Source organism: Copadichromis virginalis, linkage group LG14, assembly GCF_057382275.1.
Source record: "Copadichromis virginalis isolate Kocher_CV1m ecotype Utaka linkage group LG14, C_Virginalis_male_GT1.1, whole genome shotgun sequence".
Taxonomy (NCBI): domain Eukaryota; kingdom Metazoa; phylum Chordata; class Actinopteri; order Cichliformes; family Cichlidae; genus Copadichromis; species Copadichromis virginalis.
In genome coordinates, this window is record NC_140631.1 from 23,621,546 (window position 1) to 23,639,877 (window position 18,332).

Here is an 18,332-nt window from a genome sequence, read left to right on the forward strand (position 1 = left end):
TTCATAGCAGCGTTTTCCTTCATTTCTGCCTTTATGTGTGGACGGGATTATTTTTTAAAACGAAAACGGAAAATCTCCGTTTTCAAAAATACCCGTGTACGTGTGGACGTAGCCTCAGTCTCTGACTGGAAGCGCTAATTCGTCATTCGGCTTTTGTCAGACTAAAGTAACTGTTAAAACTGTTTGAAAAGCTAAGCTATACAACAAGGAGAGATTGAGAATTTCCTTTTAGTTCTCAGTTTATTTGATATTGACAAAGGTTAGTCAGTTTTGTCTGTTCTTCTGTAAAACAAACTAAGATTTATTTTTAGAATTAATATTTTGTTTCTAAGTGGAATTGACAATTTAGTCTGTTTCATTTGTTCTATTTTGAAACTTAAACGCTTTAGCGGCTGCCTTTTGTGTAGTTTGCAATATTTGCCCTTATTTATCTGAAAAAGTCTCATGTTCCTTAAGTACATCTACCCTGTTGAACTTATTATGGGAAATAAATATTTAAATAAAAACAAGCTGCTGATTATTTCACATTTTACTTGTGAGCAACGGCACATTTAAATCTTACAAATATAGTTATTTGGCTTATATCGTGATAGATATCGTTATCGCCTGAAATGAAAAAAACATATCGTGATATGAAAAAATCTCATATCGCCCAGCTCTAAGTATTAGTATTTTAATGAGATTTTTCTGGGGGTTAGTTGTCATTGTGTTTTCTGAGGTCTGTGAGTTCAGCATACCTGGGGTATATTTCTGTTATCTGGAGTCACTCACCCTAAGATTAGCAATCCAGTAATCGGTTATCTGCTCTGTATGTTAACCCAGGGTGTCCCCTGCATGTTCACATGGAAGCGGGGGTGATGCCAGCAGAGCAGCTGATTTCACAAAGGAAAATGAAACTATTATTCCAATATTAATAGGTTAAACAGGTTGACCGAAAGCAGCAACATGAAAGAAAGAGCACCATATATTTAAAGCACTGAATGAACATGTGTGCACTTTAAGTGCTTTGTCCAATGAGGCTGTCAAAAAGCGGCTACATTAAGACAGTTTAGCTTATCTGAAGCCAGGAAAGATAGCGGGCAAAAACGCTGACTGTCAGTCCAACAACTCTATCATTAACACATGAGATAATCCGATGGATTATCATCAAGTGTTTCTTTAAATTAGGCTTTAAAAGACTATTTCAGTTTTTATTCTTTAAACCGCAGCCTCGGTGGTGTAAGGAAAAAAAATCAAACAAAGGCTTCGACTATGTGTGAAGTTGATATGGGATCAATAAGTACTGATAGCTGCTCTGTTTTGGGATCATCATATTTTTGCTTTCAAAAAATTAATTTCAAAAATGAAATGGTTACATATAAGAAGATTCAGGGGAAACACAAAAACTTTGAATAGTACTAAAAAAATGTAAACTCTCCCTACTCACCATGCACCAAAGTCTCAGGGATCTTTCAGAAATGCTCTACAGCAGCATGAGTTACCATGGCAAAATACCACAGTGAGAAACGACCCACATTAACATGATCAAAACCGAGGATTAATTCTAGTTACCTGGGTAACTTCATTAAATATTGCTTCATAGTTACAGGCCTCAGGTGTCTAGTATTTTAAGATTGTTGTCATTGCCCTCCCCCCTTTATCCCTGGGTGCTTCCTTGCCCATACTTTGTACTGAGGCTAGGCAAAAACTGCATTACCAGCAGGGGGAGATACAAAGTCTGTAGTGAGCAAAAAACGGTTAAAGTAAATTCTAGGGCCGGAAACGATTAAGCTAGGGGGCTAATATGTGTATAAGTGTAAATGTCTTAATAATGTCTGTTCAAACACCCACTTGTGATTATTTTCATGTTGGCGTGAAATAAAATAGCTCCCACTGCTGTTACTGTAGCTTACTGCAAATTCTGCATTCTCGTATAATGGACACAGGGGACCGGCGTGTCTATTACACGTTTTCTTGTTATAGCGGGTTGGGCTAGGATTAGCATCCTTTGTCTTACTTTGTAGTTTGCTCTCTGTGATGGCCTGTTTCATTTTTGCTTCCTCTGTGTCTTCACTTCATTGATTGTGTTCAGCCCTGTCTCGTTTCCTGTGTCTTATTCCTTATCAGATTTCTGTGTGAGTATACACTCAGCACTCACTTTATTAGGTACAACTGGTTTTGTACTCCCACTAAGAACGCAACGTCTAGATGAACAGAATCAGTTTTCTGGGATTTCCTTACCCAGATGATTGATCATGCATCAAGACATTAACACAAATGTTTAGTCACCCAGTCACATGGCAGCAACTAAATGCTTTTAGGTCTGGAGACATGGTCAAGATGACCTGATTCAATAGAAAAGAATGGAAACAAACTTGTGTTTTTGTCACAGGCTGCCAGTATCAACGTGTCTAAAGATACAGTTTAAAATAGCTTCTTTGCCACGTTGTCTGTTATGTGTGGACACAACACTGCTTAATTCTTGAGTGAGGTGCCTTTTATAAGCTTGAATGATCAGTGTTAAGTTGCTTAACAAAAAGGAAATTCCTCTAAAAATGCTCAGGTACAAGGACAGGACTTACATGAGTGAAAAAGCAGACAATTTCCAATGGAAAAACTCTGAAAGACCTTTGGAAAGCCTGCAGAACTACTGCTCAAGACCACTTTTAAAAAATTACAAGAAAGTCTAACTTGCAAGCAAAAACATTAAAAAATGAGGGACCGTTCAAGATTTCTGCAAAGCCCTGTATATGAAAGGATGTACAGTATTTTCTGTTAGTCAAATCCTTGTTTAATCTTTAACAAACCTTTATTTAAAACGACTTTGTTTTCCTGAGGCAGTTTTCTGTCCTTTCAGCCTGCCACTACTTGACGTCGAGTCTCCGTCACATTCTGGAGCTTCTGTTACCAGGCAGAGTTCATCTGCAGGTGAAAGCAGCTGAGTCACTGCAGCCTCTTCATGCTTTCTGTCACTGACACAATGAGTATCGCAGAGCGCTGCCACCAATAAACGATCTCAAGCGCTTTTTAAAATTCGTCGAGGGCTGTAATGTTTGTCCTGCAGATGTGAGTAAGCGTACAGGACAGATGGAGACGTAAATGTGTGAGCCCCACAGTGCAGGCAGAGCAGCAGACTTAAAGTATACTCATCCTTCCTTAAACCATCATAAAAAGCTCCATGTTTGTTGATAACACAGTGTGGAAACACATAAGCATTTGTGCACTATCAGCATCAGGGAAAAAAACCCACTGCAGGTGATCAGACGTGCACATGTGTAGATGTGGTGGATGAATGAAATGGATTTTATCTAAAGTGCTAAATAAGCAGAAGCTTATTGATTGTCAAGCAGAAATGGTTTTATTGCGAGCAGCAAGGGGCTGCAGCGCACTGGAGAGAAAGTGCAGCAGCAGTCGAGTGTTCAGAGGGAAAAATAAATATTGATTTTCAGTTCAGCTTTATCTGATTTAATGAACTCATTTTACAGCAGTTTTATTTTTTATTCTAAATTAGAAAAGTCATTATTTAGCTTTACTGTAAGCTGGTGAATCAGACTACAAGACAAACACATGGCCGTGTCAGACGAAGAGCAGAAACCAACCTATCCCCTAAATCAGAGAGGCCACAGCAGTTTGAGGTGCACTCCTTTCATAGTGATCCTGATCCACACAATTTTTCCATGGAGTTGTTCAATTCCTAAATTTAAGGTTTTCAAATCAATGAAATTTACAAAGGGACTCTCGCTGCCTTCTGACTCGTTATGGTCCTTTTAAGATATAATGAATAAATGAATAATTAAAAATCATGAAGCACTGAGACGTTCAGCATGTTTTAGTCGGACTAGTGAACTCACCACAAGATAAAATGAGAAACGTTAGTGAAGGTTATTCAGTGCCGGGGCAGCAAGAAATTAACTACAAGCCATTAAAAACGCCATAAATGTTTTTATTATTCATCAAAGTACTGTTTATTGGGTGCTGGTTTAGCTCAGTGCGTTAATCAGGCGACCACACGCCATACGGAAGAAAGCGACCGGCCCAACATGTGACTCCGCAGCCCTTTGACTTTATCTGACCCTGCTTTCCTGTCCTTTCTTCACTGTATCTATCAAATAAAGCTGAAAAAGGCCAGAAAAACGTGAAAGTACAGCAAGTGAGGTCAAAGGTCATGGCCAGTCTGTTTACGGTGATCAAGGGGGCCACAGGCCCAGATAAATGAGAAGGCTAGCTTCAGGATGGGCATCAGACGTAAAGTCAAACATGTGGATCATATTTAAGAAAGAAAGCCTGTAACACACATCTCTGAGTAACAAATTACAACCAACATGTTTGAATAAATCAACATAATGGAAGTTTCAGATCAGTATAGATGAATAAATATTGTGGATGCATTAATGTTGTTTTGCAGTTCAGCTTTGATGTAAATGGAAAAAAAAAAACAGTTCATACTGAGAGCCTGACTGCGATTTCCCATGAAGCCTAGCTCCTGCTGTTTTCAGAGGAAAACTTCTTTTTTGGGTTAGGATTTAAGCTCCAGAAAGTCCCTGTCCCACTCCTCACTTTCCCACCAATGTTCAACCTTCATTTACCATGGAAATCTGTTTCTCTCTGAAGATCCTGTTCTAATTTCTATCCATTTGTGCTCTCGAGGGGGAAAACTCTCTTTTTACAGACCTCCATCACACACACAGCTTCTCTCCTGTTATTAATTCAACAGTTCCGGTGTGTGTAGCATCACTACATGGTGGAGGAGCAGAAGGGCTGAAAGCTACAAGCTGATATCTGACACCTCAAACAAGTGTGATGGAGCTGACACAGAGCTCACGTCTGAATCAGCTACACGAGGCTCTTGACAGCAGATAACACAAGTAAAAGCGCTTTTACTTTAAAAGTCAGGGTGGAAAAAGCATGCACAGAAACCTGCAGCAGCCCTTCTCAGTCATTTGTAACTCCCTATCTGTGCTCACCGTGCATATAGATACCACAAACCATTGTGGACTCAACCCTTCGCCAGGATGCCCTCCTCAGATTTCCCATTCAGATATCTGGCCAGGAGGAAATCATTAATGACCCACTCAGAGCTGAGTTTCAAGCCAACCCACTGACCAGCTCGGATGAACTGACGAAAACAGGCAAGACTCGAAAACGCAGCTGGACATTTACTACCTTTACAGCCGGTCAAAATCAATAGACAATAAAGCTGAGTCAGTGCAACTATTAAAAGCTACTATCAGTGAAATGTGGCTTTTTGATTACATGTGATGCCCGTTAACAATGACCAAGAAGAGGTCTCCATGCAAATTCTTTGCACTGTAGATGAGATACAGCTGCACTGTGCCACCTGTGACCAGTGGAGGCACTGCGAGTGTGTTTGAATGTAAGCCGATCCAACTGATGACAGCTACACCGTTCGGCCAACAGATTTAGGCAGCAGCACCAGCTCTGTATTAGTATTTGTTTCTGTATAACCCCGAAGATTCTTCAACCTTTAAAATTCTCTTTTTAAAGAATTTATGTCTACACATGTGGTGATATCATCTGAGTAATTTACTGATCAAAATTTAAATGAAGGAAAAACAATGTGGTATTAGAAGAATGTGACCTTTTCAACTGCTCCTCATCTCTGTTCGAAGACAGGTGACTCTGCATTATCCACAGACTGACATTATAAGAAAGACATAACCACCAGGACCTCCATGCCTGCCATTACTTTAGGTTTTCCAGGATATCTCCAATGACCTTTTGCTATATTGACCCTCAAACTTTATTTCAAATACTAAGAATGGGTGAATTAGTAAGTTTTTGTCTTTGTCTACCAGTCCCCATATTAAACACAGTTTCTACCTGTGTGTGGGCAGCTATCGGCCACAGGTGTATAAAATGAAGCATGTAGCCATGGGGTCTGCCTTTACAAAAATTTGTGAAAGAACTGTTTGTTCTAAAGAGCTCCTTAAATTAAGCACTGCTTAAATGGACGTCACCTCTGCAAGTCATTTTGTGAAACTCCTTCCATCCTAGATGGAGCGATCAACTCTAACTTGTATTACTGTAAAGTGTAAGCTTTTAGGAACTCCATCATGAAGTGGCAGAGTGCATAACGTTACACAGTACGTAAAGGGTACAATGCACCTCACCAACGGTCTGCGTGCCGGGAGTTTCATTGCATGTGTTTCCCATGGCCAAGCAGCTGCTGTATATATAATCTTTCGGTGGCCCAGCACATTTGTATAATGTCTGAGGAGTATGCTACAACAGACTGGGAAAAAGTCTTACAGCACGGACACAATCACAGCAAAGTTGGTTAGCATGCTGCATCCATAAACAGTAAAGGTGGATGAACTACCAAGTACCTCACTTTCACTTCTAAAAATGGGGCAGAGATCTCAGGGTGCCCTGTTCCTAACAGCAGGCCGTATTATCTGTCTTCAGAATACACAAACATTACAAATTGATGTAAAAACTGACCACGGGAGTCTGTTTGAATTGACTCACTTGCAGCCAGCCTCAAGTGGGCACTGGATGAATTGTAGTTTTCATGTCTGTACTTTTTCATGATAGCGCACCCAAATCTGTGAATATACATCGGTGTCTGAGTTGCATTCAGGGTAATGTAGGCAGTGTGGTTGGGAAAGGGGATAACAAAGTGTGGAACAAAAAAACCCCTAAAACACACTAAAAAAAACCTCTGTTTATACAACAGTTTGAAAAGCTGGTTTTCAAACTGCTGAGGATGAATTATAGTACATTTGGAGGAAGTCACATCTGGTAGTCACATCTGTTATACGTGACCATCATTGACCCTGTTTGACCTACAGTGCTTATTTTGGCTTTAGTTAAGACATTTTTAATCCTCACGTCAGTACACTTCATTATTTATGCATTTAATTTACTTCTATGTGTAAACCATTGTGTGCATGTGTTTATATGCACTATTCTGCCTGAGCTGTTTTCTATCTTGGTCAGAACCCACTCAGAAATCATCTTTTCAGTCTCAGATTATTTTTTATTTTCTTAATTAATTATGAAATTAAAAAAAAAAACAAGATAAAGTAATAGTGATCAGAGGCACGGAGGCTGACTTGTGAAGCTTTGAGTGCTTAAACAGCAGGAGGACTCCTCAGCGAGTGGCTGTTTGTTCTCCTGCTTCTCACAAACAAGGTTATCTCCATGAAGGATGTGAGATGAGTAGAGACGAGAGAAAGAGAAGGAAACGTTACATAAGATCATCAGTAAGAAAAGCAGCGACAGCGTTTGTGTCCTGTTAATCAAAAAAACTAAACAGTCATTTAAAAATAAGCCCACTTTTAAAGTTAATAATCTCCACTCGCGAAACTAAGTGACAGTCCTGGACTGTTTATATCCAGTTTAGTTTAATTAGGAAAATATTAAACAATGGATGCTGAATATGGAGCTGCTGAGCAGGAAGAAAAGAGGAAGACCACAGAGAAGCTAAATGGATGTAGCGACGGAGTACACACAGAGGGTTGGTGTGACAGAGGATTTTAGGCATAGGGTGAGATAGAGGCAGATGAGCCGCTGTGGCGACCACTAAAAGGAGTAGCGAAATGATGGAGGAAATCTACAGAATTAATATGTTTACTACAGGGAAATTCCTCCCAGAAATCTACCTGATTATTTCTGGTATTTCATAAAAACACATTTTTCCTTGGCTCTGCCTTGCTGAAGGAATCGATCACCATTAGTGCATCTGAAACATCTGCGACTACGTCTTAATTTGTCTGCTCCGAGCTTCGTGTCACATGACCCAAGGCGGCTGCATTGACTGAATGTTAAGTGACGCCTGCACTTTAACTTTCTTTTAAACTTAGGACAGCATGCAGCAGTCTTAACATAAGAGCTCCTAATGAAAGATATTTAACAGAGAGGATGAAAAGTAACAGGAGACGAACAACACTCTTTGCTTTCCTTTCAGACCATAAAGTCTTTTGTGATAGCTGGAAGCTTGTTTATACAGAAGAAGACTGACCTATTAAATATTAAATCTATTTAATGAATGGATGGATCTGGACTCTAATGCAAGCTCCAACATTTGATATTCAGTTGCAGAAATGTTAAAAACTTCTGTGTTTTGTCTACCAGGATAGGATCAGTTCTGCTCATGAAAATCAATTAAAATTCAAAAATGTTAATAGATTTCTTTCACACAGAGACACACACAGTCTCTCTGCCCACACACAACATGGTGTAGTGCAAGTTACCAGAATCTGAGTCAGAAACTAAAACCTGCTTGTTCATTTCTCCAAATCCACGGACTGTAGAAATGTTCATATGGGGGTGGCTTTAGGTTTGACGCAAGAGTTCAACCAACGTATGCTTCATCGGAGTAAGAACGACTCCTTTTGGTTGATTAGGAGAAAAAGTCTTGAGCAACTTCAGGTATGCGAGTGCCTCTATGAGTTGCTCTGGTTTGTGTAAATAAAATTGCGTAACAGGTTTTCAGACAGGTCAAGTCTGAACGTTTCTGTAACTATCTGTAATGAAGTCAAAGTACAGAGAACAGCACTCATATGGCAAACTTAAAGACAATATTTATGTTTTATAAGTATTGTATGTTTTTAGGAATTAAATAAAGTTTTATTTATACATGCTGTTTTTGTTGTTATTGGTCTTTTGCACACTATGGGGCAGTTACCTGCTGGGTTACTGCATTTAAGGGGATTTAAGGGGAAGGGGTTAAATCGTTCAGGTCAAAAATGCAACAGTTAACAATGTAAGGTTAGGCTGCATAACTGATAGTCAACTGGGACAAGAATTGCATGAAGAGGCGAAGGCAAAGTTTGGACTTGTGAGTATTTTGAGCGCACAGCTGTGGAGCACGCGTCAGAAACTGCTTAGGTAATGTGGTAAAGTACCAGCTTATTAGAAAGCTGTTATGGCAAGTCTTGATCACATGACCTCAGAAGCCTACTGGGGACATATGGATGTAAAAGTTGTCTGATGTTTGCTGGTGCTTGTCCACGCAGAGCTCCAAAAGCAAAAACCAGTGGACTCTGAAGCTAATGGAACTGAATTAACAACAGTGCGACACGTGAGTACTTAGAAAAATAGTTAAAAGTCTTGCAGCCATGATGAAATCCAGATGTGATGAGGTCAGAGCATGTCGCAATGGAACTCAGCTTGGGGGTATTTCTTAAGTGATAAAAAACAGGAGCAAACCAGAGATTTCACGTAACCATCCAGAGTGAAAGGAGAGTCAAAGGTCATCCCAAGGTTCCTGACAAAAAATGTAGCAAATGTAGCCAGAGGACCTAGTTTTCATTAAATCTGTCAGGAGCACAAACAAGCACTTCTATATTCTCTTCATTAAGTTGGAGAAAAAGGTCTACCGTCTAACTTTCAATGGCGCCTGAAGCTTAAAAATATTGTGTGGCTTAAAAGAGAGATACAACTGAATGTTATCTGCACAGCAATGATAGGAAAAGTTTTTAAAAGTGCTCGAAAAGTACTGAAGAGGGAACAAATATAAAAGAAACAATAAAGGTCCCAAAACAGAACCTTGTGGCACACCATAGACAAGAGAAGTGGAAACGGACCTGAATTATTACCCATCTCCACTTTTCTCATACACGATGGGTAAAATAGTTTCATAAAAATAATCGAGTACGCATATTTTGTGAGCAAAATGTTAAAGGAGACACTTATAAGTGAGGAAAATTACAAAATGTAATGGCTTAGGGTTGGAGTTGACTCAGCTCTCAGATTGTTAAATGTCATTTTTCAGAAGCACACATTTGACTGTAAGCCAGTCAGGACTTGTTTAAACCGCTAGTGACTTTGTGTTTATGTGTATCTGCATCTTTTGCAATTTCTTTACTGTGAAGGTGTCATGACATTGTAATTTTACAGGTCAAAACTAGAGAAGATGTCTCAACAGCCACAATGCCAATGTCTGTCTTTGCTCAGTGTTTGTGAATTAGATCACACCCATCTTTAAACACCAAATTTTCATTTTGATCTCAGCTACGCACCTGTAAAGTTTCATTACTGCATCATGTGAAGGTTTCGACATTAGCACTTGTCTGACGCAGGTCTGCAGCCAGGACTACTTTAGGTTATGTCTGTTACAGAATTCATCAAAAACTAAAAGTACAAGAAAACACAGCAAAATCTGAAACTTTACCTTTACCTTCACCCACAAAAAGGAAACGCTTGTGAGAAAAATACAGATCAGATTTAAGGAGATTTTCTTAGAAAAGGTGGTGGGAGGAGGATACTTGTGTTAGCATTACAGTGAAGAAAGATTAAACAAGGAACAAGATGTGATTATGGGCAATAACACGAAAACGTTTAGCTCCTCGAAATGAAAGAAAACACAAGCAGGCACAGACATGCCTGGGAACGAGTCTGTAACAGTAGCAATTCCAGGAAATGCTGCAGTACAAAGCCTACATTGAAACCACAAAAAACTAAACTTGTTACACAACTTGCCAGCTATTTCTCCCATTTAATATTTTTATTACAGTTTCCCAAGGTGATATGAATAAACTGGTTTATCTAACATCCTGAAACCTGATCTTTTTTTAATCGCACAGTCATGTGAAAGATAAAGTTTCTCACGGGACTCTCTGCAGTCCTGTGAAAAATAAATATTCCCCATGATTAACTAGCTCATTAAACCACCTTTAGTAGGAATAACTTTATCAGTCTCTCACATCTCTGTGGAGGAATTTTGACCCACACTTCTTTACAACATTACATCCGTTCATTGAAGTTTGAAAGCATTTTTTTTGCACAGCTCTCTTAAGGTCCCGCCACAACATTTCAGTTCGGTCTGGACTTTGCTGCTGTGTTTGGAATCACTGACCAGTTGCACGACGCAGTTTGCGTCAGTATTTAGCTGTCAGATGGATGGCCTCATATTTGACTCTAGAATACTTTGATGTACAGAGAAGTTAATCATCAGCTTAATAACTAATAGGTGCCCACGTTCTATGCTTGGAAAACAAGCCTAAATAATCACCCTCCACCACCGTGCCTGTTTGCTGCTATGAGGTGTTTGTACATTACAGCCAAACATGCCCAAAGGACATTATTCCAGAAGCCTTGTGGTTTGTTCAGATGAAACCTTTCAAGCCTAAGCCATGCTGTCGGGCTCTTTAACCTACACTGAATGCTTCAGCCCTGTAAACTGATGATCAGACAGACAGTGGATATGATTAGCAACATCCAGCTACTGCTTAGCCTTTATTTTCCTGTGGAACCAGTATTTTAAGAAAGAAAGGGTTTTCACTGGACTGTGGACTCACAGGACTTTTAAACACTGAAAACAGCAAATATTTGGTATTTTTATTTTATTTTCTAGGGTACTTTTATGCCTTATATGTGCAACCATTAACTCACTTCACTCACTCCTTCGCTGTCCTTTAAAGCAGTAATAATGAGTGATATATTAATCACAGTAATATACCATTCAGCAGACACTTGGTAACCGGCTGTTGAACACAGTGGAACATTTAGCAGCTAATTGATAGGCAGAATTCCCCTTCAGGTCGACTCTATGAACAGCGCTAAACGCCAGTGAACTTTTGACCTGTATTTGCTCTAGCTGGATGGACTTGTAGGATGGATAAATAAGCAAGATGCACTGTGATATTTCAGTGTTGTTCCCAAGTGGCCAAAAACTCAGTGAGACTTAAAGACGTGTGTGCACTCAAAGTCTGGGTTTATATGTTGAGTCTGGTTTGCTGTTTGTGCTGAAAGTACCTGAAGCAGACGGTATGCCAGTCATTGTTAAGGGCCTGGAGGTACTGCTCATCGTAGATCCTCTGTTTGCATCCCGCGCACACGGGCAAACTTCCTCCAGCTGTAATGACAGGAGACCGACGTGCTGATATCACCATATTAAAGCTCATTAAACATAAAGTTATAAACAGTTCGCACAAAGAGATGTGTGTTTGTGTCTCTGTCTGTATGCCTTCTCCACCGCTTATCTGGCTATGCAAATTATCACTGCTGGTTTATAACCCAGCTCTAAAAACACACAACTCAAACAAACACACCACACAGCGTCTCCTCCACCGTTACCACCAGAGCAGAAACGATGTACCATCTGAAGGGGCATTTTTAATGAGCATACGGCTCAGCAGGGGCAAAACCACTAATTTGCTGCATTGCCCTGTTTAATAGAAAAACTCTTGTTTATTAAAAAAAATCATAACATTTAAAGAAACACAATTTTTTGCCTAGAATTATAGGATAATATTCAAACTTTGGCAATGAGAAAAATTGAAATATTATGACCAAAAGGCATAAAACATCCAGGTTTCCAAAGGTAGTTATGCTCAGTAATAAAAGGCTTTTATTTTACTTTTCCAAACCTACCTCTAATTGGATGTTTTATCCCTTTTTTCTAGTCATAAACTTTCCATTTTTTTTTTGTTGTTTTGGGTTTTTTCCCCCACAATTTACCTGTACAAAAGGCCACAGAATGAGCCACAGCACAAGTATTAACGATGTTCTACCATAACCTTGCTCGAAAGGGTATGAGGAAACGGTGGAAACACTGTTTTGGCAGCTCTACAGCTGCTCTATAGTGTAATGGTTTACACATATCTCTATCACGCGAAAGATACCTGGTTCAGTCCCAGAGGAGAGACAGACTCACTTGGGTGTCACATCTAGTGTGAGAATCTGCCACGTCAAACATGTGGAGCTCCCTGCTGTGGCGACCCCTTTGTGAATAAGGGAGCAGCTGAAATGAGCTATTCTATTAAGCAAGCTTGGCTAACAAGTCCAAAACTAATCGAGTGTAGAAATCAGGGTGATGATGATGCTGCATTGTATTTGCCTCGGAAATTCAGATTAAGGGGGGCCATTCCAGATGAAAATTCCCAACTGGAAACTCAGAAATTCCTACTTTCAAATTCAAATTTAACGCACCATGAGTGTGGAGGCGTGGGTGCGTGTTGTAAAAGCAGGAAACGACACAAAGAAACTAAAGAGAAACTGAGATGATGCATAAAATGATGGCAGGTAGATGTACGCTTTTAAAATAATGTAGTTATCATCAAAACTGCTAATAACATAGTTAATAACATAGTTATTAGCAGGCTAATAACATGCCTGCTAATAACATTTTATATTTTCCTTACAATTTAAACCAGACATCGGCTTTCTTCTACTTCTTTCCTGATAAGAGTCGTTTCCATGAGAGGAATCTTATTAGCTGCAGATCAAAGATTCCACCTCTTAGGAAAATCTTCATTATGATTAGAGTTTCAGGAAAAAAGCAATTTGGCAGAGTTGGGACGATTTATCCTGCAGTAAGGGTTCATCTGGTGCAAAGGGCGAGGCGGCGGCCAACGTTATGCTGTGTTAGATGCATTTGTTGCCTGAGTTAATTTGCCTAAAAAAAGTCACACGGCAAGACTCAGTGAGTAACAGCAAACACAAACATGGCAGCCAGTTGAAAGCATTCCATCCGTGGGGATGCTGTTTTGATTTGTAAAGAATAAAACTGCACAGATGCTACTGCTTCAGGTTCCCCCGCATTACTCTCACTGCTGAGCTCCTGAACTTGCGGTACACCCAAGAGTAACATCACGACTGTCACCTCAGAGTAACAGCCGAGCGTAGCACCTCTTCATCATGGCATTTCAACAAGAAGTAACAAGAGTACTTCTCCACATACAAAGCAGCTATAAAGAGGCCCAAGTTTGACCAAGGTTAAGTTCAAAAGTGCCACAATATGAAATCTGGATACTGGTGGAAGAGTCTTGATAAAACTTAACTCTGCACAACAGCTTCAATTATTCATCCATCCTGTGAACTGAAAGCCATTTTGGCAGAGCTTTGGGTGCTGATGTCTGGTGCTAATGCTTTTCTTCTTCACTCCTCCAGCCTTCTCTCTTTAAACACTTTTTTACCATCTTTTTTTTTAAATTTTTTTATAGCATTTTTTATTGTGGAGCATTTCTCTGCATGATCTCTTTCCTCCTGTTGACTTCAGACAGGGCTGCCAAGGCAAACAGAAACACACCTACATTCTGGCACAAACTGTAAAACCTGTGCAGGTACAGGTGCGTACGCCCCGCCCGCTCTGACCTAAAGCAGACACTTCCAGATTAGCTAACCACACTGCAATGCAAAGTGAAACCTTACATAGGACGCCCATTGTTCACCTCAGTGAAGCTGACTGACAGCTCGGTGTGCACAGTTATCTCACACCACATGCCAAAATACACACACATAGATCAACAATGTGGTTTACCAGCTGTTCGAGCCATAGCTTCCTGAATCACTATCCAGAAAACAATGAATTAAAAAAACATACAATTAAAACAGCTTCATTAATAATGAGATCAGAAGGTTATCTGGCTGCTTTAAACGATTAAATCTACACCGGTCACACACCTAAGTTAATCATGGAGTCTGTGGGAGTCTTAGTTTGGTGCAGGCACAACAGGAAACTCTGCCATCTGTGTGTTTTCACACAGCATGAAGGAAGCTCTTAAAGGACAGTTACTTCTCACGTAACAACCTGTTTATAAGCACTGCATGCTGGATTATTGGAGAAGGCTGGCGGCAGATGAAGAGTGTGGTGGTGGCCTGAGGGTGAACGTTGCATACAAACATGCTGGCCGCATCCACTCGAAGAATGGCTTCATCTGCGGCACAGCCTGGCGCTCCCTGCACACGAACCTATTTCTGTACAGTAAACACAGAAACGGTGCAGTGTGCAGCTTTTTTTTCTGTTGGAGCATCTTCTGCGTTTCGAGGAGCAGGGAGTGCGCCGTGGTCTCCGCATCGCCCGCCCCAAAAGCTGAAGCGCGTAACCAGCACGCAGGTCCTTACCTTCCTCCTCTCCCATGCGTTCGTCCTTCCAGGTGCAACAGAGCAGCATCAACCTCATTCACACGCGGAGCTCCGGGAGAGAGCCAACTGCCTCTGCTCGACGGATAAACGGTGTTCACCGACACACACCGCAACGCGCCCGGGGGTCGTGTCGCTGCGCGTCGGTCGCTCCCTGCGGCGGCCCACACAGCTTCCTTCTGCCCGCTGCCTGCACGTTTCTGCGGCGCTTCATTCAAGAGAGGCGCTGACCAATGAAGCTGCCGAGCAGTGCGGAGGAAACAGGGGGCTGGCCAACCACAAACACGCCCTGCTTAATAAAGTCTGGTGGAGGAGGGACGGAGGGGAGAGGGGTAGGTGGGGGGAGACGGCGCAGAAACGCCACCATAGTAACTACAAGGTAACTACAAGTAGACAGAGTGCGCTCTTGTAGAAAGGCAGGTAAAATATTAACGCGTTGATGCGTGATAGTGGCGAAAGGGGTTGAGATATGGGATAGGTGGAGGTGCTGGAAGTAGCTGCTAAGTGTCTCATAGAAGTGCAAACAAAGTGTAAGCAAAGGGTGCAACATAAAAAGAAGCTGTAACGAAGGGAAATAAAATGAAGTGGTTGGCTGGTTTTAAACCCATGAAGGCAAATCTAAAAGCAGCTGCAGTGTAGTCAGGAGTATAAAAACTGAGGTTTTATCAGATGTCTAAATCGTGAAATTTGCTGTTCATGAGATTAACTGGGGCTTAATTTAGGAGCCATAAAATCAGTTAGCTCTGCGAAGAAGTGTAAAGCAGGCACGAAACGGAAGCCTGAGCGCACAATTCAGAAATTACAAAATGGTAATTACTGATTTTAGTCATTGCTTAAATGCAACGCAGTCAACACGTCCATTTTCCTTTATGGTTCAGTGTAACACACGGATTCTGTGTGTACAGCATGATTATATCACCGAATCATCTCTGAATTTCAATTGTACAAAGCACAGAACCACAGCAGAATGCAAACATAAAAAATATTTTTAATTCAAACCTTCTTCAGTCTGGAATTTTTAACATACCTGCACAAAGGGCCACAAGTGAAACAGCAGCGTTTGTAGTGTGAAATATCAAAGGACCAGAGTGTAAGAACAATCAAATATAACTAGCTTCAGTTAAAAGAACCCAATCAGCCACCGTCTCACAGCAATTCTGAAACGCACAGAAATTAGTGCCAATTTCACACAACAAATACGGAGGCGAGTTGAGGTGCAGGTCTACCATGTGACACTAGAGTGGACATAAAATGGCAAACTCAAATTCAAATGCAGACAGACTATCAACCTATTGGAATAAATCTGAGTGAGACCTATAAGACATGGTTCTGATTGGATATTATTGCCATTGGTCATGGTCATGTGATCTATCACAGACGATTTAAGATGGTGCCGTCCTACGTGTCATTATCAGCAGACGTAGTCGAAACGTCACACACTACTAGATGCAATAAATAAGGAAGCTGGAGCTCTGCAGTGTGTGTTAATTCTTTTCTATGTTTACATTTTTTCGGCTCTGCACCTGCTCCACGTGGTGGTGACGATGGATCCCCCCCCCCCCCCCCCCTTTTTTTGTAACTCTGAGTGAGTCTGGATGACCTCAACACCTCTGTAACACGTCTCTTTGCAGTAAGGGACTCACTTCCACTGGATGACTTATGTAAATGTAGACGGCAACAGGTTTGTATAATTACAAGGGTTTCATTCCGTGTTTTTCTTCAGAAGCTGTACAGTCTTATTTGTTTGTCGTGTCATTTGTCTGCCTACATTATTGAATTAAATTAAATTAACATGTAATTGCCAGCAGATTCATAGCAGACTGATTCAGTCTTATCGCACTAAAGACAGCAATAAAATGGTAACGAGGACGGCAGCTCACTGCGGGTGGTTGCATACCCGGTCTCCGTCTTCAAAGCACACAAATCACAGTAATCTTGCTTATACTGCAGTCTCCAAACACTGTTTTCTCATGTGTGAGTATAGCATTAGTGGACACCAAGTTGAAATATTTTTGCTTAAAACTCCTCATTGCTTAGACATGATGAACTTAACGCTTCTTAAAGCTACCTGCAGCCGGCAGTGTGCAAAATATACACAGAGCAATGCACGCTTTAACAAAAATTCTCAGTTTATGTGGGCTATCATTATTATTATTATTAAATATATGTATTTCCCAAGGGGCTTCCTGCAATTAGACACATTTTTTGATATTAAAAAAAACTTATTTTTTTTCTTCAAGAATCAGTGTCGCTGGTTCAGCGTCAGGAGTGTTGGTATGGGGAGATGGGAGTGGGATAGCTAAGCCAGGGCCAGAGGTTTGATCTGTTTGTCCCAGCGGCAGGTCGCCAGGTAACTGATTTAGTACACGTATGTACAAAGGGTTTGCCTACACCGATTACATGTTGCCTAAAGTAACACAAACACATTATTTCCTGTTAGAAATTAAGCAAGCTAACTAACACTAGGAAAATCAAGCAAATAGATTTACAGAAATGGAAATGTGTAATTGCCAGCTGTAGAAAAACAGAATTCGACTAGAGTTTCACAGTGACATTGTTTTATGTCTGCAGTAAAGCCTCTGCTCCTGGAACAACAGTGTAAGCTACTTTTACAGGATGTGGATCACGGGTCAGTGGCTCTCCCAGGAGATCTTCAGGGAACAGCAGTATGAGTTCATTACTTCCAGCTGGCACAATAAGAACACAGCTCATAGTCGCCATACTCTGGCAAAGTGTTCGCACCTAACCTGAGGTTTGTTTTCATTATAGAGAAGAAATCCTTCACATACAATAAATCTGATAAGTGATTCATTTTTCCTAGTGGAACAATAACAGAACTCATATGAAAAAAAAGCTCTAAAACAGGCAGGACTTGAACCCAGGTTATTGTTCCAGCGTTGGACTGATTCGACACTCCCCACCGGGTGATTTTGATCAGCCCTCAGGACGGACAGGAAGAAGTAATGAATAAGAAGACGCGTGTTCTTTAAACACATTTTATTTTGTTATTTGTTAAAGCAAATAAAATGCCGGGATGTCCGGGAACAAGTCACATGTGTGCCGTGGAAACATAAAAAGTGCAAAACCACACTGTTCCTCCTTATAAAAACAGTTTTAAATAAAGATGAAGAGTATCCCACGCCACATAAGACAAGGTCTGACCCAGCGAGGCTCAAAGACAGTTCTTACACAGCACCGAGTGAAGGAACTGAAGCCATCAAATTAGTACAAAATACAGTACACAGTTACGGGAAGAGATGGGGGTCACTTGGCAACAGCGCTCATGAACCTTTGGTCAGTAAAGCCTTTGGTTTTGTTTTTTTTAAAGCAGCTCAAGTAAATAAAGAACAGGGATTTTGTGCCTCACATAAACACAGCGGCATTCCCATTAAAACAAAGTATTAATCTGTATTACAGTTAATAACAGTGAATAAATGCAAAAGCAAAGGATTGTTTTTTTTAATGCTCACACATTCCTGATAACAAAAAAGCTATGAGTCAAATCATGGTGCCGCAAATCTTGA

The 18,332-nt window shown here is 40.7% G+C and overlaps 1 protein-coding gene across 1 annotated transcript in view; it reads right to left on the minus strand.

The window, feature by feature from the left end:
• limk1a (LIM domain kinase 1a) overlaps positions 1-15,070 on the minus strand; it is a 56,288-nt gene extending 41,218 nt beyond the window's left edge. Inside the window, exons 1-2 of the mRNA XM_085430008.1 lie at positions 14,791-15,070; positions 11,701-11,800 (exon numbers count right to left, since the gene is read on the minus strand). Coding sequence (XP_085286134.1) covers positions 11,701-11,800; positions 14,791-14,848 — 158 coding nt within the window. The 5' untranslated portion in view covers positions 14,849-15,070. The remainder of the gene's footprint in view (positions 1-11,700; positions 11,801-14,790) is intronic.
• Between the last annotated feature and the right edge of the window lie 3,262 nt (positions 15,071-18,332).